Here is a 27621-nt window from a genome sequence, read left to right as displayed (position 1 = left end):
AAGTCTACCAGCATCTCCAGATTTGTCTGGGAGAGACACAAGATCCTCGTCCTGTGGTCTCAGCATTTATTTATCATTCAACAGTCAATCACTGAGCATCTAACATATGTATTGTTTATCAGAAAATGGCAAATAGTGGTCAGGCCCCCCACACAAGATCCATTTATAGAAGGGAACAGCATTAAAACGGGTTCTCTTTCTAAACCTTTTTTGGGTCATGGATTTACCAGAGAATCTGTAGATTAGCATCTTCTCCCTTGAAGGGAGAACCTTCATACAGAGAGATTGCTTTTGCATACAGCATTAAAAGGTGTTTACTGATACTCAGAAATGAATCCACGCACCCACTGTGGGTCAGTGGTTTCCTGAGGTTGGTAAGTTCCAATGTAGGTAAAAGGGAAGACATGTGTGACTGGAAGGGAAGTGAGGGTCAGTCAGTTCTTATCAGCGATCAGGCAGGTTTAAGTTAAATGACAGACACTGGGGCGGGGGGCGGTGGGCAACAGCCTTAATGGTGAACATCACAGCTAATGAAATACAGCACGGTGTCCACATCAGGCACCGTTCTGGGCTCGTCTGCTACTGAGCACAGCCGTACGAGGCGCCCCTGACTTACAGAGGAGGGTGTCTGTGAGTCGGGCACGGAGGAGCTTGACGGCATGCCCACGTCACCTGGCAAGTGAAGGAGAGGTGGGGTTTCACCTCGGGGGTCCCAGCTCAGACTGAGACTGAGACTAACCACTAAGCTTTCTTCATAAAGACAAAAGTCTGCCTGGGAAGGAGTGTGGCTGTGGGCAGTGCTGTGTCCATCTTATGAGCACACTTGCTCCAAGCATTGTCCAGGTACCTGCGCCCGCTCTGAGGAGACCCTCCCTGGCATGTTCAAATATCCACTGTTCTTTCAGGTCCCAACATCCAGAGAGTCATCGTGTTCAAATTCCCAGGGGCCTTTGGCAGCCTGCCGCAAGGAGCACAACTCTTAACTATGGCCCCAAACAACTTAGAATGTACAGGAAAGTCGGCTAGCAGGTGGTTCTCAAGTTTCCTTGATGGTGGGATAGAGAAACTAGACATCCTTTTTAAATATTTAAAAGTATCTTCCAATAATCATGACGGTGACACCAAGTACACTAGGAAACTCACTTGTAAACCCATTACTAACAAATCAATTCTGTTCATTTATCTATGGAGAGGTTTTCAATTCTTGTCCACATGCAAATATACTTAAAATGGGTACTGCTAGTAGTAAACGTGTTCTTCCTCCTCTGCTCACATTATAAGATGTTCCCTGCTGCTAGCCAAAATGTGGTTTACATAAGACACAGAAAGCAGACTAAACACTACAAAGTGTCCCAGGGGAGAGGGACAAGCCAGTAAAAAACGGCACATCACGTCACTGCAGTACTGCTTTCCATCTTTCATCGCTCTAACTGTATTGATTCTTTATTCTTCTCAGCAACAACTCTCATTTGTCTTTCTGAGGTAGCACTCTCACTTCTGGGGTGGAAACAAAGCTGGATTATCTATCAACAACTCACCTAAGTAATGGCTCCTTCTCAGACTTCAGCACTGAAGGCTTGGCCAAGAATGCTCCCAGGCCAATTACTTTTGTGGGAGTTTCGAGAAAGCAGAAAATCTGATGTACTAAAGTGAAATTTGTGTGGTTTTCCCCTCTCCAGGACCAATTCTCTAGTGAGCAAAAGGGTAGTAACAAGACTGAAGGCAGCTTCTCTCCAGAAGGAGTTCCCCAAGACAAAACAAAGTTATTGCTGTTCAGGAAGAATTTTTCAGATTTATTAATTAATACGCATTTTCTCTAATATGATTTATCTGGTATCTCATGAGGGTTGGGGTGTTAACCAGCACGGATCCACACTGATTACACGCTAGGAACTGCTCTCCAGTGTGAGCTATGTGACGCACCATAAACGGGGAGTTCTGGCTGAAGGCGATCCCACACCGGTTACACTTGTAGGCCTCTTCTCCAACATGAACCTTCTGATGCTTAATAAGGTCATTCTTCCGAATGAAGGCTTTCCCGCACTGACCGCACTGATAAGGCTTCTCTCCAGTGTGAATCCTCTGGTGCACAATGAGGGCAGAACTCTGGCTGAAGGATTTCCCACAGTCCCGGCATTTGTACGGTTTCTCCCCAGTGTGGGTTCTCTGATGTGAGAACAGGTGGGAGCTGCGACTGAAGCATTTTCCACAGTCTTTACACTCAAAGGGCTTCAGCCCGGTGTGAGTTCTGTGATGCACGACGAGGTGAGATCTCTGGCTGTAAGACTTCCCACATTCACTGCACTCATAGGGTCGCACTCTAACGTGAGTCCTCTGGTGCAGGATGAGATGTGTGCTCTGCCTGAAAGATTTCCCACATTCAGGACATTCATAAGGTTTCTCTCCAGTATGAGTTCTCTGGTGTCTAATGAGCCTGGAGCTGTGAACAAAAGACTTCCCACACTGATTACAGGTGTACAGTTTGTCTCCTGTATGAGTCCTCTGGTGAGTGACAAGGTGGGAGAACCAGCTGAAGGATCTCCCACATTCTTTACACTCATATGGCTCCTCACCAGTATGAGTCTTTTGGTGTCCAATGAGATGAGAACTCCGGCTGAAAGATTTTCCACATTCTTTACATTCATAGGGTTTTTCTCCAGTATGAATCAGCCGGTGCCTGGTAAGATTAGAGCGCCAGCTGAAGAATTTCCCACATTCCTTACATTCGTAGGGTTTCTCTCTAAGTATACCCTTCGATATACCAAGGGATGTACCACGAGTAAGAGAATTCTTATCAGGGCATCTGTACGATTTATCTACTGCTTGAGTTCTTGCAAACTGAATAAGGTGAATGTTTTGGCAGATGGTTTGATCACAGTCATCACTGTTGCTTGCATAGCCTTCCTGAGGACCACTGAAAACTAAACTCTGCTTTACAGTTTTAGGATGTGAGTCATGTTTAAGGAAATACTCTCGCAGCACTAGCTGAGCAGGAAGAGGACAGCTTGTCCCGAATTTCCCATTTCCGCAGGCTCTCTCCTGGGGAGGTGCTTTCTTCTGGGGGAATGCCACTTGCCTCAGATGTCTCTCCTGGCTGCCCTGAGACCTGTCCAAGCGACCTTCACACGTCCAGACTTGTTCCAGTGACAAGTACCAGGGGTCATCCTTTGCCATTCCTTCCATTTTAACACCACAGGACTGTTCATCTTTAGAGATGCTCCTACTGGAAAGTGATGATTTAATTTCAACTGCAGCCTCCAAATCTGAAAGAAATGAAAAAAGCCTTGCACAACTAAAAGAAGTATTAAGGTCAGAGTAGGTAGGAAATAAGTGTGTAAGTCATAGAGTTGCTTTCAAATATGGTTTTGTGACCTTGACAGAGAGTGAGAAAGGGGAGGAAGAGCCGTAGACAAGAGACGTGCTGGGCTACGACACGCACATGACAGGAGACGGAAGGGGAGGAGCCACAGGCCTGGTCACCGCACACGAGTCAGGATGCTCAGCGTTGGGGTGGGAGACACAGAATGGACTGCCCTCCCACTTCTGAATCTGACACTCATGATAAAAGGACCTAGCATGTTTCTGTGCTGCCAGGCGCCCCACCCCGACAGGAATTCTGCCAACCTAACATTCCTAAACCACGAACGCAGCCACGCAGCTACATCACCAGGAAAGCACAGAGCAATTACACACAGCAAACCTCTCAGACAGGCCAGGTGAAAGGCCGGAGGGGCAACTGCAGAGACGTTACCCAGATACAGGCTCTAACCTAAGCTTTACCACTGCTAGTGGTGAATTCAGACAAGTTGCTACAATTTCAAAGATCACTCTGCTCATCTGTCATCCAAGGACCTATGAGGTTATCCTAAGGAGCATATGAAGAGGGAGCCCATGACCGTCTGACACACACGTGGGCAAAGCAACGCCATTTACAATACTGTCACCGTCGTTCCTGTCTTCCGCGTTGACTCCTCGGCTCTGAGACATCAGGGCTTACCAAAGCCGGCAGGACTAACACAGGGCACCAGCGCAGAGCCTGGACCCAACGCACAGTCTCCTGGACTTTCTGCCCTCCTGCTCCTACGTATGCAGATGACTGCAAATTATTTCCCCTGGTTAAGAGCCTGAGTTTGCTTCTCAATGCTTTCAGCTGAAAGTTTGCTGCTGAAACCTAGGGAAAACTCCACTATTTACCCAATACCACCTCCTCCTACAGAAATGGGGCAATATTCTGCTCTTATCTGGTATATAGGTTGGACTGTGTCCCCAAAGAAGATATGTTGAAGTCCTGACCCCCAGTGTCACAGATTGTGACTTACTTGGAACAGGTAGATGTGATCAGTTAAGTGGGAGCAGTACTGGGGTAGGGTGGGCCCTCATCCAGGGTGACGTGTCCTTATGAGGAGAAGAGAAGAGGGGCCACACAGACACACACGGGGAAGGCGGCCATGTGAAGACAGAGGCTGATCAGACAGATGCGTCTACAATCCAAGGACACCTGGGGCCACCAGAGATTCAAGAAGCGAGGGAGGGCCTCTCCTGGAGGCTTGAGAGGGTGTGTGGCTCTGACGACACCTTGATTTCACTTTTGACCTCCAGAACTGTGAGAAAATTAATTTGCTGACTTACGCCACCCAGTCTGTGGACCTCTGTCCCAGTGGCCATGCCTGGTGAATCATCCCTGTGCTGGGCTCCTCACTGCTCTCTCGGTATGACCCAGCCCCACCACCAGTCCTCGTTTTCATTCACAGCTTTGTCAGCTACCGGCTTCTTCCCCATCCTTTCTTTTAAAAAAAATTGTGATGTAAAACACCTGTAACATAAAATGCACCATCTTAACCATTTTTAAGGGCACAACTGAAGTGTGGGGTATATTCACACTGTCGTGCAGCCATCACCACCATCCCCGTAAATCACGTTCACCTTGTAAAACTAAAACTCTATACCTGTTAAACAGTGACACCCCCGCTCCCTCACCGAGCCCCTGGAAAGCACCATTATACTTCGTCTTTATGATTCTGGCTACTTCAAGTACCTCCTGAAAGTGGAATCACACACTATTTGTCCTTTTGTGACTGGTTTATTTCACCCAGCAATGTCCTGAAGGTCCACCCACACTGTAGTGTACTGCAGAACTTCCTCCCTTTTTAGGGCTAAATAATACTCCGTTATATCTACATCCAGCTCTACCTTGATGAGTTTTGATCGGACACACACCCTCCTCTCCTTCTCCTCCACCTAGTGTATCAGAATCCCATGGAGAAGGTTTTCAAACCACAAATGCTGATGGAAAATTCTAAAATGAACACATGTGGTGAGGAATGGGGGCTGCATGCTGGTGGACAAGTCTGAGTAAAGTGTGAGAAAATATGAATTTATTAAAGTCCTAAAAAATCTTCCATGTATTATGTAACATGGAAGAGAACTCCGGTGAGCGAGCCTCAGAATCTGCAGCTTCCATTAACCAACCCACCGTGTGAGTTTATAAAGCTATCACTCATTACCCTTCTCCTGTCGATAATGAAGTTACCATAGCTTGTAGAGTCCCATAAACCCCAGGTGTTTAAGCACCTACATGGAATTTCAGTATGATCAAGCACTTCACAGTGTCCGAGGGACCTGCCCTGAGATAAAGACTTAATACGGTCACCTACAAGGCCAAATGTAAAAAAGGTCAAAAACGGTTTATGACATTTAGAAGGAGACTTAAACAAAGTGGAAGCTCCAAAAAAGAAGAAACTTGTACTTAATGAGTCAAAAGGTTTCACAGAAAAGGAAAGAGGCGAAACTCAGAGGACAATAGAAACTGACAGACAGACTTCCTTTACATCACACTCGAAGCCTGAGATGCAGGGAAGTGCCTGATACACATGCACATCAGATACCAGATGGGAGTGACTGCAGACGATTACGGTGCCTGGACTGTACTGGACCTGGCTAGCAGCCCCACCTGGGGTCACTGGCAGTGTCCTGACTGCCTGCCCTTCCCACGTATGATCCGGACAGCAACATCCAGCATGGTTGGGCTGAGGGGAGACTCAGAGCACCGAGCTTAGAAACAGGGGTCAGGAAAATGATGGCTCAGAGGGAACAGAGAAGCAGGAAGATGAAGGGCTGCCTTCTATTTCTTAACCAAGAAGGCTGATCTTCTCAACACAGGGACGCTGAGAAAAGAAACGATGCTAGGAATACACATAATGGTCTGCACTTTAGAGATATTAAGATTCAAATGAGTAAAAATAAGTTGGAAAAAAACATTAAACAAAGAGATTATAGCAAGAAGACAAGATGTTCTTGAGAGCAGTGGCTCTGGGAAGCGAGGGGAGCTAAGTCAGCAGGAACCGCTGAGCCCTTCACAGCCCTCTTCTAACCCAGAGCAGGAGCAGTTATGGGCCCCACGGCAGGGCTTACACAAAGCAGCAGACAGAGGCCGTGGACAGGGACACAGGATGGGGAAGAGACAGGCAGCGTGGAGAGAAATAACACTATGCAAAAGGAGAGAATCTGGACGCTGGAGTTAGTGGTGATAATCAGGGAAGCAATAATGAACAGGGCTGGACATCACCAGAAAGAGAACTCCAGGAACGCAAACGCAAGGGTGACGAGACTGCAGGGAGGAGACCAGCAGTGGGGACGTGGGAGGTCAGTAAACTCAGTCCTCATCTTGAAACACGGAGAGCTGGTGACTGCCGCCGCCAGGGATTCGTGCCCCTAACAGGTAATCTGGTCTCACCTGGATGGGCCTCTGGGTGAACGCCTCTCTCCAGCAGCCACGGTTCCTCCCCCTTCTCCAACCGGAGGATCACATCTGGCTTGGGAAGCTGATGCCCTGTTCACAGTGAAAGATAAACAACTGGGTGAGGCTCTGAGCTGGACACAAAGAAGCATCTCAGATTCAACCCCGACCCCTGAGCCCCGACCCCATCAACAGTCCTGGGGGCTCTGAGGAGTAGACAGGTAGGGGTGCAGAGGCAGCAGAGTATACATTTTTTAAAATTCAACAAATTGAAACAATTCTTTCCATATGCTTTTATGAAAACCCTCTTCTATGCCCCAAAGAAATTAGGTCCCTGACCCCAAGCTCACACACTAATGTATGCTTCAGGGTCTCCAAACCTTCTGACCAAGGAGGAACCCAGTCCCTCCAGAGGTCGGTCTTACCCAGGGACACCAGGTTTCGGCAGTTCTCCAGCGTCACGTCTCTGTACATGAGCTGCTGTGCTGCGTCCAGCAGCTCCCACTCCTCCCTGGTGAAGTGCACAAGGATGTCTTGGAAGGTCACCAGTGCCTACAACACAAAACAAATCTGCACTGAGCCAGATGGTTATCGCCCTTTCCCGAACACTGACAGAAAAAGATCACACAGCTAGCACTTGGGAAGGGAATGAGGACAGACCAGAACTTACTCTAAGCACGAGTAGTATTTACGCTGAATTCTGGTCGTCCTAAAAGGAGCAGTATTAAGTACCTCCTGTCTAGAAACTAGTTCCGTGTTATGCTTCCGGTTTAGAAACTGTCAGAAGCACTTTGGCTTAAATCAAGTGCGTTGTAAACAGCTACAGCAGGGAGACTCAGACACTGGAAGTTCATCTACACTTCCGTGAAATAAAGAACCCGATTCAAGGCGGGAAAACAGTCCTTTTTTCCTTTGTTTCGGGAGGGGTACCTAGGTTTTTTATTTACTCATTTTTAGAAGATGTACTGAGAATCAAGCCCAGGCTCTCACGCGCAGTAAGCATGCGCTCGGCCACTAGAGCCACGCCCGCTCCTCCAGAGGAACAGCCTGGAGTTCAGGCACGGCTGAGTGCTTAAGAGAACCACCCAGCCATGCTTCACGACCTAAAATAACTGTCCAAAGCATTCTTCCTAAACACTGGTAGGCATTAAGAATATGAAGAAAAGGGAGGGAGGGTACAGCTCAGTGGTACAGCACGTGCTTAGCACGCATGAGGTCCTTCCTGGGTTCAACACCAGTACCTCCATTAACAAAATTTTTAAATAAATTTTAAAGAAGAAGAAAAAATGGAGAAGAGATTACAATTTTAACAGTAGCAAAACAATCTGACAAAGAAACAATACAGAAGCAAGGCTTTTATTAGCCACATCACAACAACTGTTGATTACACACAGGAAAAGAAGAAAATCTGAATGACTGAGAGTGTCTCACCAAAGACCATGAAGGTCAAATGACGCTGGAATAGTGACGGTCTTTCGATGCTGAAAGAAGAAAACTGTCAAGCCTGAATTTCTGTATCAGGTGAAAATATCTTTCAGGAATGATGAAAAATACATTCTCAAAGATTAACTAGGAGAATCTGTTACCAGCAGACCTACTCTAAGAGATGTGCTCATGATAATTCTTCAGACAGAAGGGAAATGATACAAGGGAGAAATTTTAAATCTCAGGAATGACAGATGAGTTAAAAAAAAAATAGTATCGGGGTAAATACAATAGATTAGTTTTCTTAATCTTAAATCCTTCAAAATATGTAGAGTGGCCAAAAGCAAAACTATGTTTTCTGGCAGTGTTTTCAATACACACAGAGGTAGTGTGTCAGGGATCGTAGGCGAGCAGCTGAGTGAGGCCCCAGGAGGGACCCCACCCATCACACTGTCCCCAGGGGACCCCGCCTCCCCTGGGCTCTTCCTGTCTTGGTTGCAGTTAGTTCCTTCTGGGTAATTACATGGCTTGTCTCTAAGCCCCTCCAAACAGGCAGTCCCCAGGGAGGAACTGGCACACCAGCCCCACGCCCGAGACAGCTGGGAGTCTCTCAAAATGGCACCAACACTGCCAGTTCTTGCTGTGTGCTTGGTTCCTTCCTGCGGACGAAAGAGTATCTCACCAGAGTCCTCAATGTTACACACACTTCCGTTCAACTTGTGTTTCTTTGATACGAAAGGAAATAAAACTGCAAATACAAATGAAGGAACCTAAACAGTGCTAGCCTGCTGGAGGGAGTGTTTGAGACACGGCCCCTTAAGAACCCTTAACCAAAAAGGGATTCTCAGTTGGAAAACAAAAAGGAGTGAAGGCAGCTCAACTTACGTGGGACCCAGCAGTTAGCAACTCGGCCTCCATGCCCTCCTGGTTCTTGGTGATGCTTTCCTGCGTGACGGGAGATGCGGAACCGGTGGCACTGGGGAAGAGGACGAGACGTGAGAGGTGCTGTGACTGGGGCTCGGTAGTCATGAGCCTGGATTCCCTCACCTCCCCAGTACACACACACACCACAGATTGTCCCAGACACACACCGACAGTGCCTGAAGCCCCCAGGAGTAGGAATAAAACAGCTCCAGAGATGGCCTTTCCTCTCTCCATCTCTAGGGTTCCACGCTGAACCACATTTGGAACTGAATGGCTCCAATATGCAACAAATCCTCTTTTTTTTAACAAGATACTGTTTTCCCTTCTTAAATTTTTTTAAAATTATTATTTATTTGAGGGGGAGAGGTAATTAGGGTTATTTATTTATGTTTAATGGAGGGACTGGGGATTGAACCCAGGACCTTGTGCATGCTAAGCATGAGCTCTGCCACAGAGCTAATCCCTCCCCTCGAGAAATCCTCTTTTTGAGGGAAAACTCAATCAAGAGACAAACCCTGACTCAATCTAACACTCTCACTTTACTGGTAAGAAAACAACTGCTTTCTCCAGCTGATGGCAGAAGGGAAGTGAGACTTGAAACACGAGAACAAAGGGAAGTGCGGTCCCTGCTGAAGGTGAGGGACGCGTGGGTCGTCCACGGAGCTGAGCGCAGCCAGCAAGGAGCCCCAGAGCGAGCTGGACGTGGACGCTCCCCCAGAGACGAGAACTCCGGCTGGTAACAACTGTATCGCTGCTGGACACCTGAGCACAGGCCCAGCTGCCCCAGGGCCCACACCTGCCCACAGACCCGATCTGACAGGTGCTGCGCGGTCCACGAGGAAACGGACACGTGGCTGGCAATCTTTTAAAGATGTTCAGTATTAAGAAAAAAATTACGTTTATCGACGTAGTCACCACCACCAGAGCGGTTCACCCTCTAGGCTGGATCCACATTCCCACGTGGAGCCATTTCCCTTCTCCCTGAGGGACTTTTCTCAACATTTTTTCTTTTTTTTTTTCCAATAATCAATCTTACACTCATTACATTCTAATCATTCTTGCCTTTTAAATTTTTGTTTATTTTTTTTAAGCTTTTTTGGGGGGGAGAGGTAATTAGGTTTATTTATTACTTTCTAATGGAGGTCCTGGGTTCAATCCCCAGGACCTCTTGCATGCTAAGCACGCTCTCTACCACGGAGCTACACCCTCCCCACTAACATTTCTTGTAATGTGGGTCTGCTGGTAATAAGTATCTGATCATCTCTTTTCCCTTTATTGAGATAAAACTCACACACCATACAATTCCTCCACTCAAAGGGTACAATCCAATGTTTTTGATATATTACATTATTAATCTGTAAAGTTGTGGTAAAATAAATATAACAATTTGCCATTTGAATCATTAAGTGTACAATTCAGTGGCATTACGTACACTCGCAGTGCTGTGCAACTCTGAAATGTTACAGCAGTAACTCCCTACCCACCTCCTCAGACCCCATTACCTCTAACCTGCTTTCTGGCTTGGAACTTGCCTGCTCCAGCTATTTCATGTGCGTGGGATCGCGCAGTGCTTGCCCTGTTGAGTCTGGCTTCTCTCACTCAGCATCGTGTTTGCAGCGTCACACGTGCTGCAGCCTGCAGCAGTAGCTCCCTCTCTGAGTGGCTAAATGCTGCTCCGCGGCTGGACTGAACACATTTTTGTTTGTCTGCTCATCTGTTGACGAGTATACCTGGGAGTGGAACTGCTGGGCTATGTGGTAATTTTATGCTTAGTTTTTGAGCACCCAAACTATTTTCCATAGTGGCTGCATCATTTTACTTCACATCCACAACATACAAGGGCTCCAATTTCCCCACATGCTTCCCAACGCCTGTCACGCCATTTAAATTATCTAGCCATCTAAATGAAGTGGCAGCTCACTGGCTTTCATCTGCATTTGTTTCATGTGCTGACTGGCCATTAGTCTATCTTCTTTGGAGAAATATATGTTCAAGTCCTTAACCCATCTTCTTAAGTGGGTCATTTGCCTTTTAGTTATTCACCTGTAGTTCTTCACATATTTTGGATATTAAACCCTTATCAGGTTTGTAACATCCAAGTATTTTCTCCCATCCTGGAGGCTGTCTTGCCTTGTTGTTGAAATACATTTTTGCTGACTACAGACTTCTAAGCACACAGGTGTTACCCCCTATAGCTTCACTCCCAGTGCTGCAGGACTAGAAGCACTTTCCAGTCCAGCCAGTGTAGCCGGCAACAACTCCCAGGTGATCGTTGGGCGCTACTCCCTCAGCCTCCCTGCACACGTGGCCGTGTGACCGCTCCAGGGTGCCCACTCCTCTCTGCGGATGCTGGCCGCTCCGCCCTCCCTACGGGCTCAGCTCCGCACCCTGGACTCGCGTCTGCTCAGCCCCGCCTCAGCTTCCCCTTCCCCTGCTATAACCTGGAGACCCTCTCAAGGTAATCAACAGGCAAATCAGAGGGAGCACCTGGTTGGCTGTCCATCTCTCGGGGGGACTGCCTTTGTTGCCTGACATCCAGTGTCCTGGAACAAAAGGACTGTTCACCTGTTTTGTCTGTGTTTCTGTGGTTGTTGCTGTTTGGGCAACAGGGTAAATCCACTCCCTATTACTCCCTCTTGGCTAGAAGTACAAGTCTATAAAACACGGCACTTTTACCTTGTTTAAATTTAGACTGTATTTTATTTATTATTTATTTTATTGAGGTATAGTTGGTTTACAATGTTGGGTCAATTTCTGGCGTATAGATTGTATTTTTAATTTACACCTTTTGAATACTGGGTTTGAATATTTTCCGTGTTTATGTTTACAGTTCTTTCGTATTTTGTTTTCTTTTATACTGTTTGCCCCCCTTTTATTCTGGACGACTTAACGATTTCCATTTCAATTCAATGTTCATTGGCAGGAACAAAAGCCCTGGGGTCTCTGCCTCCTCACCAGCACCAAGCCAGGCCTCAGCAATGATTCCTGCTGCAGAGGCATTGCTGGTCTCTCACTTGTTCCTGAAGCCCTTTATTTGCTTTGCTTCCATCCTCACCTAGTTTTCATCGATGTATCTTGGTACCTCTTGGTCTGCTCTAACGATTTAAAGTCATGATTAAATTAAATGCAGGGTTCCCTTTGTTGTCTCTTTGGTCTATCCCAGCCTCACTTCCATGGTCCGGGGGCACTTCCAGGACACAGTGCACATCCACTAGCTTCTGTCCCACTGCTTGGCTCACGACAGGTGAAGTGTCAGGCTAGAATGAACGGACACTCCGTCCCCTCCCTGCCCCCCCTTTTCCCAACCTCAAGTGCATATTTCCAACTCTGGCTAACAGCGTGGATTCTGCAGCCAGACTGCCTGGGTTCAGATCCCTGCTCCACTGCTCACGGGTCTGTTAACCTCTGAGTGTCTCAGTCTCTTCCTCTATCCAACGGGGACAAAACAGTGCCTACCTGTAGGGTTATTATGAGACTTGAATGAGTCAATATTTGTTAAACACTTAAGAGTGCCTGACACATGGTAAGGATTATCTGCTTGTTAATTGAAAAAATAAATGACACTGAGCGACCCAGGAATCCAAGTATCTTTCTAGACTCTTGTCCTCTGCACCCAAGTGGAGATGACAACCTGTAGGTCCCCCTCCTGAATGCTCCTCCAGTCCACCTGCTCCTCCAGGTTCCCGCTGCCAGGGCCCTGGGTCAGGCCCTTGCTGTCCTCCGCCCAGAGACCTCCTACTTACTTCTCCCACTTAGGTCTTTCTCACTCCCAACAGTAAACCGTGAAAGTTTCGCTTCTTGATTAAAATTCTGTTGGTGTCCCAGGACTTACAGGAGAATGGACCAAGTCCTTAGCATGGATCAGGACCCTTTGTGGGCAGTCCTTTTATACCTCACTAGCCCTAAAAGCCCCATCAAACAACCACACTTTCCCCACCTCCTCGTTGTACCTCCTGAACTGCCTGACCTCTTCACATGTGCTCCCCCAGGCCAGGAACGCTCCTCCCTCCCGTGGTAAAATCCTCTCTACCCTGCAAGATCAAGCATCACCCCTTCCTGTGTCGCTCCCTATCTCCACAGGAAGGCTAGTGTTCCTTCCTGCTCACTCCCACAGTCCCTGACACAGGAAACAACATGGACTAAACAAAGGACAGCAGGGAGCACAGCTAGCTGCCCAAGGGTCACATCCGCATGGGGTGAGGTCTCTGACGCTGGGCACAGCTCTGGCCTTTTAACCCTTCTCCAGAAACCTGGGTAAGGACTAGCTGTAAGTTCTAGCTGAACATACTAGATGTGGGAGTTAAGAATCACAGGTGGATGCTGTGTGTTCCTTGTGTGGGTGTTATTTAAGGAGTCAGGACCCGGAGTTAGCAGGACAGGAAGGTGGAATGAACGCATATGGCTCCTCTGTTCTCTCCTTCCTGCACCAGGTGTTACCCGAGTACTTACAGAATGCCAAGTACCAGTCTAGGGGCTGAGCATAGGGCAGAGGTTGTTAGGCCCTTTCCTCACTGGGCCCACTTTTCAATGTCAGGTGAGTAAAGGCTGAAGTAACCAGGGATGTTCAGCCTGCAAAAGAAATTACTTGAGTGAAGCAAGGGAACGGTCTTCACACACTTACAGGTCAGAGAAACGTGTGGAGATAAAAGGAAGTCAATTATAAGTCAATGTAATAAGACACCATTAATCAGATGACATCTAGTGACAGAACAGGTTGCCCAAGAAGCCAGGAAATTTCTGGTCACTAATAGATTTTCAATAGGAGCTTATTAAAAAAAAAAAAAGGAGGGGAAGGGGGTGGGAGAGGATAAATTGGGAGTTCGAGATTTGCACATACTAACTACTATGTATAAAATGGATAAACAACAAGTTTAAACTGTAGAGCACAGGGAACTATATTCAGTATCTTGTAGTAACTTATGGTTAAAAAGAACATGAAAACGAATATATGTATGTTCCTATATGACTGAAGCATTGTGCTGCACACCAGAAATTGACACAGCATTGTAAACTGATTATACGTCAATAAAAATATATTTTTTAAAAAAAGCCCAAAACTATCATACAGCCTCCAGTTTCATGGACATCTAAGGTTCACTCCAATGGCTCTCCTGTTTTATGATTTAAAATGCAAATAGTTTGTAATTAGGCTAATTTCCCTTAACACCCTCTTCTCGATGACTTGCTCAAAACTAAACTGGCAGGGTTTTTTTGTTTTTTGGGTTTTTACTGAAGTACAGTGAGTTACAATGTGTCAATTTCTGGTGAACAGCACAATGTCCCAGTCATGTATATACATACATAGAGTCATTTCCATGTTCTTTTTCATGGAAGGTTATTACAAGATATTGAATATAGTTCCCTGTGCTGTACAGAAGACATTTTTGAAATCTACTTGTACACATAAACTGGCAGTTTTTAGCCCTGACTACACACTAGAATTGCCTCATATATTGATAAATTATTGACAGATCAGTTATCGATATATGGGTCCCACACCACCCTTCCCCACTGGGATTCTGATTTAACTTTCTGGGGAGCTGGGTCAGGCTTTAAAGAAACCTTTTTTTAAATAGCTCACTGGGTGTTCCTGATGTGCAGCCAACGTTGAGATTTGCTGGCCTCTGCCACTACGTAATCTACTTACATTCTCAGTTTCTACCATTTCTTGGGGTGATCAGATCCTTTATAATCAGTCACCAGATACACAAAGGATCTATATATGCAACTGGCCAAAACTGATTTCTCTAACGTAACAACAGGTGTTGCCACAGTAGGGATGCTGGGGTGAGTTTTTGTTTTTAAGGAAACAGCAGGTAAGTTGATAACTATCTTGAAGTTATAAACGTGGATCTTCTGTCGTTTTACTAAATCATCCCCCAGCACTTACTGGCTCTGTACCAGGCCCAGGAGACAAAACGTGAGTGAAGTATTTATCCCTGCCCTCAAGCAGCTGACCCACTGCCGTGGAGCATGAAAGACGGCATCTACCACAGCCTGGTGGTGGTCTTGAGGCTAAGTCCAGGCAGATAAACAAGGCGGGAACCCTGTGAACAAAGGCAGGGCCCGAGACAATGTGGTGCAGGGCAGGGAGCAGCTGGAAACAGCGTCGCCACCCTCAGAAACACGGACTCCTGCTTGCAGGCTGCAAGCCAGGGAATGATAATACGTTTGTGTCTTGAAAATGCCTTCTCTGCATTTGGGGTAGCCGTGTGATGGACGAAAGGAAGCTATAGTAGCTGCAAAGAAACCAGGTAGGAGAACACGTATCTTCTGTTGTCCCGAAGACAGGAACACAAATTAGGGCTGTGGTGGGTAGCAATCGGGAGCAGGCAGATTTTGGAAAAGACTGATGTGTCCCAGGAATTGACTGAATGTGGATGTGAAGACAGGTTAAGGGTTAAAGATGACTCCTAGGTTTCCAGGTGACTGAACGGACAATCGTGTTGGGGGAGTAGGTACTAGAGGAATGACAGTGGTTTTGAACACAGTGAGTGAGCCAGAAAAGGGACGCCCAGCAGGACATATTCAGAAGTAAGGTTAACCAGGTGTATGATCCACTGCCCACCTTTCTGTCTGTATGTACTCAAGGTGACGAGCTATGTTCTCAAACAGGACAATGTCTTGAGATGGGGGAATGGATCTTTTGCGTGGATTTTAGAGTGACTGTCCTATGAGCTGCAGGAGGAGTAGGCAGATGGATAGAGGAGTCTGAGGGAGACCACATTCCCGGTGACATGTAGTTCATTCAACAACACTGTGACATAACTTCAATAAAGCCCACCAATAAACAGCAAAATCTGGTAAAGACAGCTACTGGCATTATCAGATGAAACCGTGGCAGTATATCAAATCAACCAAAAATAACACGAAGAGTAAAATAAACTGTAGGACCAGGGTTAAACAGGGGGCTCATTAACATCTAGGAAGCAAACAGAGGAGAAAAAGAAGCCCACGGGGAAAGCACAGAAAGACCTGCCGGACAACAGGACGCTGTGGAAGAGAGGTTACCAGAAGCCGGAAGAAGAGAGACTTTCGAGGGATGAGGGATTCTCGTGCACTGACCGGCTCGCTAGGGGCTCACTAAGGTGGGAACAGCAGACAAATTCCCTAACAGGTATGAAGAGTTTGGTGAAAAGAGAAGAGAAAGGGCAGAGGTGGAAGAAGAGGTGATGGGGTCCCAGTGGAGGTCTGCGAGTCCGTAGGCTGAGAGGAAGGCAGTAACAGCAGGCTGGAAGAGGGGAGGGGGTCAACGCTCCAATGGAAGGACCAAGCTTGTCAGGGAGGAAGCCAGCAAGGCCGCCTCTCCCTGTGCCTACTTCTGTCCTCACGCCTCCCCCCGACTCTCACCTTCTGCCTCCCTGCTCCACTCTGAAGGACTTCCGTTACACTGGGCCCACCCAAACGGTCCAGCATAATCTCTGTGTTAAGGTCCTTAGTCCAATCACATCTGCAAGGTTCCTTTTGCCAGTGAGGTGCTACATCCACAGATTCTGGTGGTTACGCCCAGGCATCCATGCGGAGCTGTTATTCCGCCTACCACCAGGCAGAGACGGGCTGAAAGGAGCTTCAAGTTCCAGCAAGGAAGCCATGGAACTTACCATCTGAGGCACAAGGTTCCACGCACAGCTCTGACCACGTCACTGAGTCTCAGGCTCCACAACCGTCTATATCCTGGGCCCTGACAGCCTTTCAACCTTGATCCTACTGCACTTGTCCTGTGCTCTCTGAGCCTCAGTCAAATGCCACCTTTCCCAGAAAGCCTTCCCACTGTCCCAGAGAAAGCCCTTGAGCACTCTGCCCTCACTGCAGCATCCCAGCACTGCCTCGGACACCACTGCTTGTTTGTCCACCTCTCTACGGGATGAAGAGCCACTTGAGAACTGGGATAATCTCATTCTAAATCCTGGAGGGAAGCTAGCACAGGGCTTTGTACTTCATATTTGTTCACTCTGGCATCTGTCGAACACTGAGTGATAACCTGTCTGTTTGCCCAGGTGTCTGCCCTCAGGTCTCCATTTGAAGACCCAGTGCTTGAGGGCCAGCACCCTCCAGGGACTGGCAAGACCTTGTCAGGGACAGCATTTCACTCAGGCATGTGGAGTATGTGATTCTGTAAAAGAGAATGGGTCCCTTCAGATTCTGAGTAAGTTCATTGGTACTGGCATCTGTGAAGGACCAGGAATGACCAACAAAAGGGCCCAGCAGCCACAGAGGGACAACTCTGGGGCCAGCAGAATGGCAAAGACCGAAGAGAGACACAAAAGGCAGAGATCATGCATCTGTGAAAATCCAGCAAATGTACCCTCTCGTGTTGTACATTTCATTTAACAGAAATTTCGCAACAAGAGAAAAAGCTAAACAAATACTGAAATCTAGTTAATGGTGCACGTGCATTCTGAATTATCTAGGGAAAGCATACTTATGGCTGTGATTCACTTTGAAATGCATCCCAAAAAAAGATGGACTGATGAAGAAAGGGGCAGACAGATACACGTTACAACTAGTACAGCAAAACATTAACGGTAGAGTCTTGGAGGGGGAGGTTACAAGTATTCACTGCAACTTCTTTTAACTTAGCTAAATGTTCAAAACGTGGACCTTTTATAGATAAGAATGAGATAACAGAAAGGTGTGGAAAGAGGCAAAATGATGCTCCTGGTGTTGGTTCTAAGTCAGAGATGCTGGTGCAGCCTGGCCACCACACCAGTGCTGACCCTGCTTCACAGCCAGAAGATCTAAGCACTCAGGCCGACAGGAGTCACGTACAAGGAGCCCCGCAGGTGGGACCGTGTTGTAAGCAAAACAGAGATATTACAATATGAAACTTCTTTTTCCTTAAGATAAAAATTTTAAAAACCTGAATTTTAAACCATATGCTATTTAAGCCTTCAGAGCTTGAATTAGTGATGAAAACCAAGGAAACCTGTCATTTCTAGGAGTATTTCTCCGTTAACAGAAACATTTTTTTCATCAAATTAAAAGAAAGGGGAGCGGGTATAGCTTAGAGGCAGAGCACATCCTTAGCATGTATGAGGTCCTGGTTCCATCCCCAGTACCTCCATTAAAAGGAATAATTTAAACAAATAAATAAACCTAATTAACTCCCCCAAAACTAAAAAAAAATTTAATTTTATAAATTTAAAAAAAAACAAAGAAAAGTTTAAAAAAATTTAAAAGGAAAAGGAATGAGCCACTACCACAACATTTTTAAGATGATGAATATTAAAAGTAAACAACAAAGTATATGGGGTTCTTAAAAAAGAAAATCCCAGTTACATTTTGTTAACAACTGAATTTAATCCATAAACAGAACTGTTCTCATTCCTACTCATCCTTTACTCTCACTTTGTCTCCTAGGAATGTTTTAAAGTTTTCTTATATAATTCAGGTATATTTCTAGTTAAAATTAATATTAGGTATCTTCTTCCTGTTGTGAATAGACTTTCTTTTGTGCAAACTTGTTATTGAGGACAGTTAAGCAATACATGAACATATACCCTCTTTCCAGTCATTTTTCTAAAAACTCATTGATGTTAATTGAATCTCTTTTACAGGCTGGGAATATAGTTAATTAGTAAGATAATTTTATCATCTCTTTTTCAGAAAGTATGCCTTGTGTCTATGTAAATATTGTATTGTCGTAAACAGAATTTTGAAATGTTTATATAAAATACTGCTAAGCAGACTTCATCATTTAACTTATGATATATGCCTCAAATCCCTGTCCTGTGACTGGCACATGCTAAGGGCTCAAGAAATAGGCATTGACTGCTGGTGGGAATGTAGTCTGGTTAAGGAAAACAGTATAGAGATTCCTCAAAAAAACAAAAATAAACTTACCATATGATCCAGCAATCCCACTCCTGGGCATGTATCCAGAGGGAACTTTAATTCAAAAAGATACATGCACCCCTGTGTTCATAGCAGCACTATTTACAATGGCCAAGACATGGAAGCAACCTAAATATCCATCAACAGACAACTAGATAAAGAAGATGTGGTATATTTATACAATACTACTTAGCCATAAAAGAATACAGTAATGCCATTTGCAGCACTATGAATGGACCTAGAGATTGTCATTCTCAGTGAAGTAAGCGAGAAAGAGAAAATACCATCTGACATCACTCATAAGTGAAATCTAAAAAAAAAAAAAAGAGGACACTAATGAACTCATCTACAAAACAGGAACCGGCTCACAGACATATAGAAGATAATCTTATGGTTACCAGCAGAAAGGGGGTGGGAAGGGATAAATTTGGGAATCTGAGATTTGCAAATATTAACCACTACATGTCAAAATAGATAAAAAGCAAATTTCTTCTATATAGCAAATGGAACTACATTCAATATCTTGTAATAACTTTCAATGAAAAGAATATGAAAATGAATATATGTATGTATATGCATGACCAGGAGATTGTGCTGTACACCAGAAACTGACACATTGTAACTAACTACACATCAATTTAAAAAAAGAAAAAAAGATTATAAAAAAAGAGAAATATGTCTTGAGAGGGAAGGAAAGAACAAATGAACAATTTTCAAGAAGAGGCAGAAATGTGTGCAATCCATTGCCCAGGAGGCTTTGCAAGACAGAGGGTCTATTTTAATTAAACAGGAGAGGAGTAGATTAGTTAGGTCATAGAGAAAAGGTGGTGTAGTGTTGAGGTGGTTTAAAAAGGGGCAGGGAGAAATTGTGGTATCTGTTTCTCAGGTGGATGGTTAACTTTGAACAACATCTCTAATGGGAGGAACATTTTTTAGCCAGCATTCTGGATGACAAATTTTCTTCCCTTTTACTTCCTTTTGTTTCTTTAACAGTATATTCTGTATGTGCAGTATAGACAGAACTTAAAATTTTCACCTTCTCAATATACTATGGGTGAGATCTACGTAATTTTGATGTCAATTCTATCTTTAATATTCATATTCGATGTTGGATGATGTACAAATTTGATTAGCTTAATCAATTTGATTAGTTTAATTTGATTAGTTTGCTCCAGTGTCAAGGGAAAATAAAAACGTGGTAATTCTTAGCTATCTCTGAAAAATAAAAGTAGATTAAACACATTTACAACTCCAGTTGATTAAGTTAAAAACCCCAGCAACTGAAGATAAGAAGCTAGGAGCTGGAGATGCAGGGTTTTGTTTTTTTTCTTAAAGACAACACACACACCTGCTCGATCTTAAACACTGAAAATACTGAAAAGACAGGCAATTTTGAGGAAAATAACTGCCAAAATAATTTCAGTAAAAGTAAAACGTTTTTGTAATGAACATTTTTATACTACAGCAAAAACCCGAAATGACCCAACCCTTTTGCCATCAAACTTATTAAAAGTCGACCTATTTCATCACTGTTTGCGGCATATAATTTCTGTGCCATCAACGAACAGAATCCGGTAGTACATATTTTTAAAAACCAGTAATAACCACACTGGATTTCTTTTAGGAACATGAGAGACTTAGTGTTAAGAAATTTCCTACTCTTAACAAAAGAGAGCAAAATTACTTTCAGCAGATGCTGGAAAGGTCATGTGCAAAATTTTAAACATCCAGTCCTAGCTAGGAGGCAATAAAAAAAAAGAGTAACAGGAGGAACCTTATTTTGCATCGCCAAGACTCTCCGGATCAAACTCCCCACCACCGCAAGGCGGGTCCTGTCGCCACCGCGACGACATGAATTCGACGAGGACCAGGACTCACTCAGGCCGGCGTGGAAGTCTCGGTGAAGAAAAACTGTCGGCGAAAAGACCGTCTACCTAGACCGACAAGGTTAACAAACTGCGTCTCGCTAGGAAGCAAACACCAAATCCAGCCCTTTCGTGTGTACCTGCGATGGGCGCGGGGAGGCTCGGCCGGCGGAAGGCTCGGCGCCCGAGGAGGCTCTGCGGCTGGAGGCTCGGGGCGCGGGGAGGCTCGGCGCCCGAGGAGGCTCGGCGGCGGGAGGCTCTGCGGCCGGAGGCTCGGGGCGCGGGGAGGCTCGGCGCCCGGACCTTCGCGGGGCAGCGACACCGTCACTAGGGCAGCGCCTGCGAAGGGCGCGCCCAGAGCCGGGCCTCCAGGCCCAGGCGGGCGGGTCCGCAGCAACCGAGCCGCCTGACCCAGCCCCTCAGCGCTCGCCGCGCCCCCGGCCCTCGCGCACGCGCACGCGCCGCCCCGTCCTCTCACGACCAGCCGACAAGCACGGTCGTAACGCAAAGCCCAGGGTCGCCCCTGGGAGATGTAGGCCGGGCCCTGGCTCCGTGGGCGGCGGCGAACGCCGGGCCCTGCCCTCCTCCTCCTCCTCCTCCTCGGGGCTCTGGGGCCTCGGCGCCGCCGCCTGCCCCGCGCGCGTTCTCCCGTCCCTTCTTCTCGGACGCGAGAAGCAGGTGCAGCAAGGACAGGTGAGCGCGTGGGCGCACGGAGGCTGAGGAGACGCCGGAGGGCGGGGGGCGAGGGGAGCGTCCGCCGTGCGGTGGGCGCGCCTCAGGGTTCCCCTGAGCTGGGGGCGCGGGTCCGCCTGATGGCGGACAGAGAAGCGGGCGGGGACGGGAGGCCTCAGCGGGGCGGGTCCCGTGGACCGGGGGCGGGGGCGGGGCCGGGGGGGGTGCCTGAACCAAGGGGCGGGGCGGGGCGGGCGCCCGTGGAACCCTGGGCCGGCGGGGACCTGGCCCGGAGTCCCTCAGCGCCACCAGGCAGGGGTAGCTGGCTGGAGCACTGAGCAGAACCCGCTCAGGTAAGGAGTGTCACCTCAGTGTGTGGGTGAGAGGAGCAGGGTGTCCCGCCAATTCTTTTTACTTTATCCAGGACTTTTTCTTAACTCTAACTTCTCTCAACTGGGAAAAAAAAAAAGCACAGCCTGAAGATTGAGAATTGTGTTTTACTCAGCCGACTTTGTGAGGACTTAAGCCCAGAAGACAGCCTCTCAGATGGCCCTGAGGGACTGCTCTGAAGAGGCAGGCAGGAGCCAGGTTATACAGGAGTTTTTGCAACAAAAACCAGGTAGTCAGAACATCAAAAGGTTACTGTCAAAGAAAACTGGACAGCTCAAGTGAATGAATTTAGCACTTCTCTGTGTATGGGAAGATGAGAGAGCCTGGGCTGACTGAAAGCACTTCTTTGATCTGCACCTTAACTGTCTGGGAGCAGTGTCCTGTCTTCTGCATCCTGAACCCTCCTTAGGGTGCAAAGGCCTGGCAGCTGCAGTGCCTGATGGCTTGAAGGCCACAACGTCTTTTGTGTACTGATGTGGCAGGTGACATTCTTTGTCCACAGTCCTTAACCTGTTAATGGGTTGCATCACAGTAAGGAGATACTGTTTCTCTACAGCAAACCTTAAATTAAAACATACTTAAAATTGTATGAAAATTATTTAGACCATGAATTAAACTTTTAGTAAAGCACTTATGAGGTAACAGAAAAATTTGAACACTGCATATATGTGTATTTGATATTAAGGAATCATTACTTATTTTCTAGGTGTGGTAATATCCTGGTTATGATTTTTGAAAAGTCCTTATCATTCAGAGATAAATTCTGAAGTATTTACAAATAATGCATCATTCCCAGATCTCCTTCAAAATAGAGTGATGGATACAAGCATGTTCATTATACTATGACATGATGATGACCGTAATTGTTTCTCTGCTTTTGAGACATTCCTGTATTCTTGGTTAAACTCTGCTTGAATGTGACATTATATTATTACTTTAAGACACTGCCATATTCAATTCACTAATATTTTACTTAGGACTTTTTCAGTGTTCAGAATTAAGATGGCACTTTAATCTTTCTTTGTACTATCCTTGCAGTACAAATACTAAAAAGATTTTACAAGTCTTATGAATAACTTGAGAAGCGTAGTTTTTTTCTTCTACTCAGTAAAATAATTTTCCCTTTGAAAGTTTTGGGCTCAAAATCTTTGAGGGTAGATATTTGACTTCTGATTCATTTTTAAATGGTAGTGATTCATTTCAGTTTTGTAGTTCTTAACTGAGTCAATTTTGGACACATGTTCTTCTAGAAAATTGTTTGCCTCATCTAAATTTTCAAGTTTGTTGACATAAAATTGTTCATATTATTCTTTTGTAGTGATTCTTTTGGTGATTTTTAAAATCACTGCTTGTGAAAGATATTGTAAAGTCACTACTATGATTGTAGCTATTTTTTTCTTGAGCCTAATATTTATTAGGGCCATCTTTTTTCTTGATTAGTCCTACAAGATATCCACCTACATTAATCTTTCCAAAGAAGCAGATTTGGATTATTTTGGAGATCTGTTGGTTTTGTCTTATGTTTTTCGTTTTGGATTTCTATTAGGGTAATATTTGCTCTCTGTTTTAAAATTTTCTTTTCCTTCTTGCTATTTTCATTTTTTTTAGCGGTATAGACAGGTGCAATTCTTTATGTAAAATACTCGATAAAAAACAAAGCCAGCTATTTCCTGTTTACAAGAGCCACATCTGAAACATACCATAGTCACAGTGACAGATTAAGCAGAAAAAGAATCAATAATTGCATAGCAAATTTAAACAGCATACAAGATCAGCAAACAAGAGTGAGCATGCATTACTTTTATAATTAGAACAATGTTAATTTTAAAAATTGGAAGTAATTATCTAAGTTCTGAGAAAAGATTACGCTGACCAGTGTGGCAGGGTGGGCATTCTTCCTTCTCTTATTAGATTCTGAAGGGAGGCTGGGACTTCCCTTCATACTCGTCCACCCCTTCCTCTCATCTCTCTGTTGGATCTCTTGTTTCCTGGAAACTTCTTTTCCCTTTTTAATGAATAATAACCTTACTGCCTTCCAGAGAAGTGGTCAACATTAAGGTTGTGTGTGACTAGAAATTGCTTTATTTTGTTCTCATATTTGCATAGTATTTTGGACTAGTATAGAAACCCGAGATAGGAAATTATTTTCCCATAGAACTTTGAAAACTGGCAAAGCTTGGTAGAAAATGGAGCAGTGTCACTACTGAGAGGTCCCCTTCCATTGTTCTTTTGTATGTAACCTATTCATCATAATTGGAACTTTTACATTCATCAATTATGTTTAAGTTACTAGAGATTTATAATGAGTTTTGAAATAATATAGTAGAGCAAAGCATTACTTTAATAATTGCCATGTTATTCACGTCTTTATTTTTCTATAAAACTTTTAAAACAAAATCGTCATGTTTCAAGAAGTTCCTATTGAATATATAGGAATGAATTTAATGAAAATCCTAATGCAATTCTAGTTTGAGAAACATTGAAATGTTTTAATACTGAATATTCCCATCTATGAACATGGTGAATCTCTCCATTTATTCAGATATTTTTTCCCTGTTGTTTGGTAAAGTTGTTTAGTTTTTGTGTTAGTTCTGTAACTAGGAAAGAAAGAAAGCTAGGGAGAATGAAGAAATGAGCCCAGAGTACAATTCTTAGCTTAACAACTTTAACCAGAAGGCAAACTAATGTCCTTTTTTGAAGAGGGAGACTAACTTTCAGATTTTGTTTCTCTTTTGTAAGAACAGTATAGATGTTGGGGGGAAAAAAGAAACTTTTTCCACAAAAACTTAATTGCCATAGATTAATTCAGTTTATTCAGTAAACATTTGTTGGGTGTCTGCCTTGGGCTGAGGGGTGTTCTGGGTACTCAGAATACAGCAGTGAATGAATCAGACAGATACTTCCATGTGATTCACACTGAAGTGTGACAGAATTGTGTACACTTCTGAAGTAAGGACATACTCTTCCTGTTGAAGATCTTTGTCTAAATAAAGAATGCCAATTCTCTAATTTTGTCCATTAAACCTGAACTCTGTTGATACTGAAGTGTATACTGAGCTAGAAGGCTTGTATTTGGAGGTTATCAACTCATCTTCAAAAAAAGAGATCTGTAAAGATATTGGCGTAATAAAGTGCTGCATGATTTGTTGTGATCCCTAAAGTCTCCAAGTATTCTTTTTTTGTATTCACAGGGTCAGTTGTTCCAACATTTATATAAAAGCCATTATAAAAATTATTCAGGAAAGTATTATACCATCGAATATTGTCAACACTGTAAAGGCCTCAGTCTCAAAGCTTAGAATGTAGCTCATACTTCTTTGTTGATCCCATTCCAGTTTTAGGTAGAATAAATTGTCATAAGGAAATATGGATTATGGGGACAGAGATATCAAATGAACATTTGTTTCAAAGTCACACATTTACCTTTAACAACTCCAGTAAAACTCCTAAGTAGGGTGACAGCCAAATCATCAGCCCTGTTAATTGTTTGTGAGGTTATTCAGTTAAACACCAAGTTATATATACAACAAAGAAATTTACCTAAAACAGTTGTGTTCAGTGGGAATTTTTTTTTTATTCCAAAAAGTTAACTTAAAAATTAGCAAAATATGCATAAAATTTAAACAGTAATGCCTGTTTATACTGGTTCTCTTTGTCTTTAATAATCCCCAGAGCTGAGTAGTAGTCTACAGGAGAAGCCAGTGTGAATAACCAAGATGACAGTTCAAGAAGGGGCCAAGCGTGGCTGTATCCATGTCAGTACAAATCCCAGTAAAGGTTTTAAGCTGGGAAACCTTGCTGGAAGGTACAGGGGAGGGTCTGTAATTTTTTTTAACCTTGCCTTCAGTTGGATTCTGTTTTCACTCTTCTTTTACCTGAACCTGCCTCTTTGGCCACAGGGAGGACACCCAGTGAAATGCATCCCTGACCTGACTGGAGCCAAGAAACAAGAAAAGAAATATCCAGATCTCTCAGCCCCATTGTACAGGCGGTGGTCACATTGAGACTCTCAAGATGGCAGCCATAGCCCTCTCCCCAATATGGGCTCTGCCTGCACAGGACTCTGCCTTTTTCTGTGTGAGAAATACTGAGGGGGAAAGGGTAGTGGCTGGATTCCCAGCAACCTGTTTACAGGGACCAGTGACCTTTAAAGATGTGGCTGTGGAGTTCACCCAGGAGGAGTGGATGATGCTGGACTCTACTCAGAAAAGTATGTACAGGGATGTGATGTTGGAAAACTACATAAATCTCACCTCAGTGGAATGTCAGTTATGCAAGCCTGTAGTCTCCCTGTTGGGTCAAGAAGACATAAGAACTGTGAAAAGGAGAATTTCCCAAGGTACCTGTCCAGACTGGGAGAGTCAACTGAACACCAAAGAATCAACAGCTAAGCAGCATATTTGGGTGGCAAAATCATCCAGTGGTGTGAAAATGTTAAGATTCACAGTGGATGATTGGCCTTCCACATTAAGAGAAGACTGGGAATGCTGCAGGATCAGAAGACAGCACAAGATCCCAAAGGGAATTTTAAGGCAAGTGATGCTTACTCAGAAGACGGCACCTCAGGAGAGATCGTATGAATGTCATGGATTGGAGGGATACTCTAAACTTAGATCAAAACGTGGTTTTTCAAAGAGCGTTTCCACCAGTAAACATTGTCATAAATGTTACTTAGATATTGAGTGTTTAAAGCATAATTCAATCCTAAACAATTACGGGAAAAACTCTGTTGTAAATGAGAGGGTCTGTGAAAGCCATGAATATCATAGGTCTCAGCTTGAAAGAACTCAGACAGCACAGAAAGAGCACACCTGCTCCAGACGTGGTGTGCCTTTCATATTTAATAATGTGCTTCCTGTATGCAGCAGTTTCCATATGGCGGTGAATTCCTATGAATGCAGTAAAAACAAAACCTTTTATCCTCATTCATCCCATAAGCAACAGGAGCAGACTCCTACTGGAGAGAGACATTATGAATGCCATCAGTGTGGAAAAGCCTTTAAAAGGATTTCTAATCTTATTTTGCATAAGAGAAGTCACAAGACTGAGAAACAACATGAATGTAAGGAATGTGGGAAAGTCTTCAGTGATTCCTCAACCCTAAGGAGACATGTGAGAACTCACACTGGTGAGAAACCCTATGAGTGTAATCAGTGTGGGAAAGCATTCAGTCAAAAAACATCTCTTAAGGCTCATGTGAGAACTCACACAGGAGAGAAACCTTATGAGTGTAATCATTGTGGGAAATCCTTTGGCACAAGTTCTTACCTCATTGTGCACAAGAGAATACACAGTGGGGAGAAACTCTATGAATGCGATGACTGTGGAAAAGCCTTCAACACAAGCTCTCACCTTAAAGTTCACAAGAAAATACACACTGGAGAGAATCTTTATGAATGTACTGACTGTGGGAAAGTTTTTAGTGGTCTCTCATCTCTTAGAATGCATGTGAGAACTCATACTGGGGAGAAACCCTATGAATGTAAGGAATGTAGGAAAACCTTCAGTGTTTCCTCCTCCCTTCAGAGACATATGAGAACTCACACCGGAGAGAAACCCTATGGATGTATTCAGTGTGGAAAAGCCTTCAGTCAGAGTTCTTCACTTACTATACACAAGAGAATTCATGCTGGGAGAGAAACCTTGTAACTGTTAATGAATGTGGGATTGCCTTTTTCATTGGCTTAAGGTGGATTCCGAGCTCATTATTTCAGTCTTTGTTCTCTAAAATAGGCACTTAAGGCGATAGATAGTCCTATAAACACCCCTTTAGCT

General features: G+C 44.7%; 2 protein-coding genes across 6 annotated transcripts; one reads left to right on the top strand and one right to left on the bottom strand.

Moving 5' to 3' along the window:
• Positions 1–49: 49 nt before the first annotated feature.
• ZNF10 (zinc finger protein 10) lies at positions 50–21538 on the bottom strand. Of its 4 annotated transcripts, none has more exons than XM_015243742.3 (5): positions 20925–21538; positions 9047–9137; positions 7162–7288; positions 6734–6829; positions 50–3263 (listed from the first exon to the last, which is right to left on the bottom strand). In XM_015243742.3, exons 2-5 carry the CDS (start codon positions 9077–9079, stop codon positions 1801–1803), a joined length of 1719 nt encoding a protein of 572 aa, XP_015099228.1. In that variant the 5' UTR covers positions 9080–9137; positions 20925–21538; the 3' UTR covers positions 50–1800. The 4 variants fall into 4 exon arrangements, with proteins under 4 accessions (XP_015099228.1, XP_006209525.1, XP_031526029.1 ...); XM_006209463.4 differs by lacking the exon at positions 20925–21538 and adding an exon at positions 20694–20871; XM_031670169.2 differs by lacking the exon at positions 20925–21538 and having other exon boundaries at positions 9047–19243.
• ZNF891 (zinc finger protein 891) lies at positions 21276–27621 on the top strand. 2 transcript variants are annotated; one of them, XM_072953075.1, is made up of 2 exons: positions 21276–21477; positions 25746–27621. In XM_072953075.1, exon 2 carries the CDS (start codon positions 25861–25863, stop codon positions 27493–27495), a length of 1635 nt encoding a protein of 544 aa, XP_072809176.1. In that variant the 5' UTR covers positions 21276–21477; positions 25746–25860; the 3' UTR covers positions 27496–27621. The 2 variants fall into 2 exon arrangements, with proteins under 2 accessions (XP_072809176.1, XP_072809177.1); XM_072953076.1 differs by lacking the exon at positions 21276–21477 and adding an exon at positions 21735–21809.

This window comes from Vicugna pacos, chromosome 32, assembly GCF_048564905.1.
Source record: "Vicugna pacos chromosome 32, VicPac4, whole genome shotgun sequence".
In the NCBI taxonomy this organism is placed as follows: Eukaryota; Metazoa; Chordata; class Mammalia; order Artiodactyla; family Camelidae; genus Vicugna; species Vicugna pacos.
Note: the sequence above shows the minus strand (reverse complement) of the source record. Positions and strands in the feature narration are given on the sequence as shown.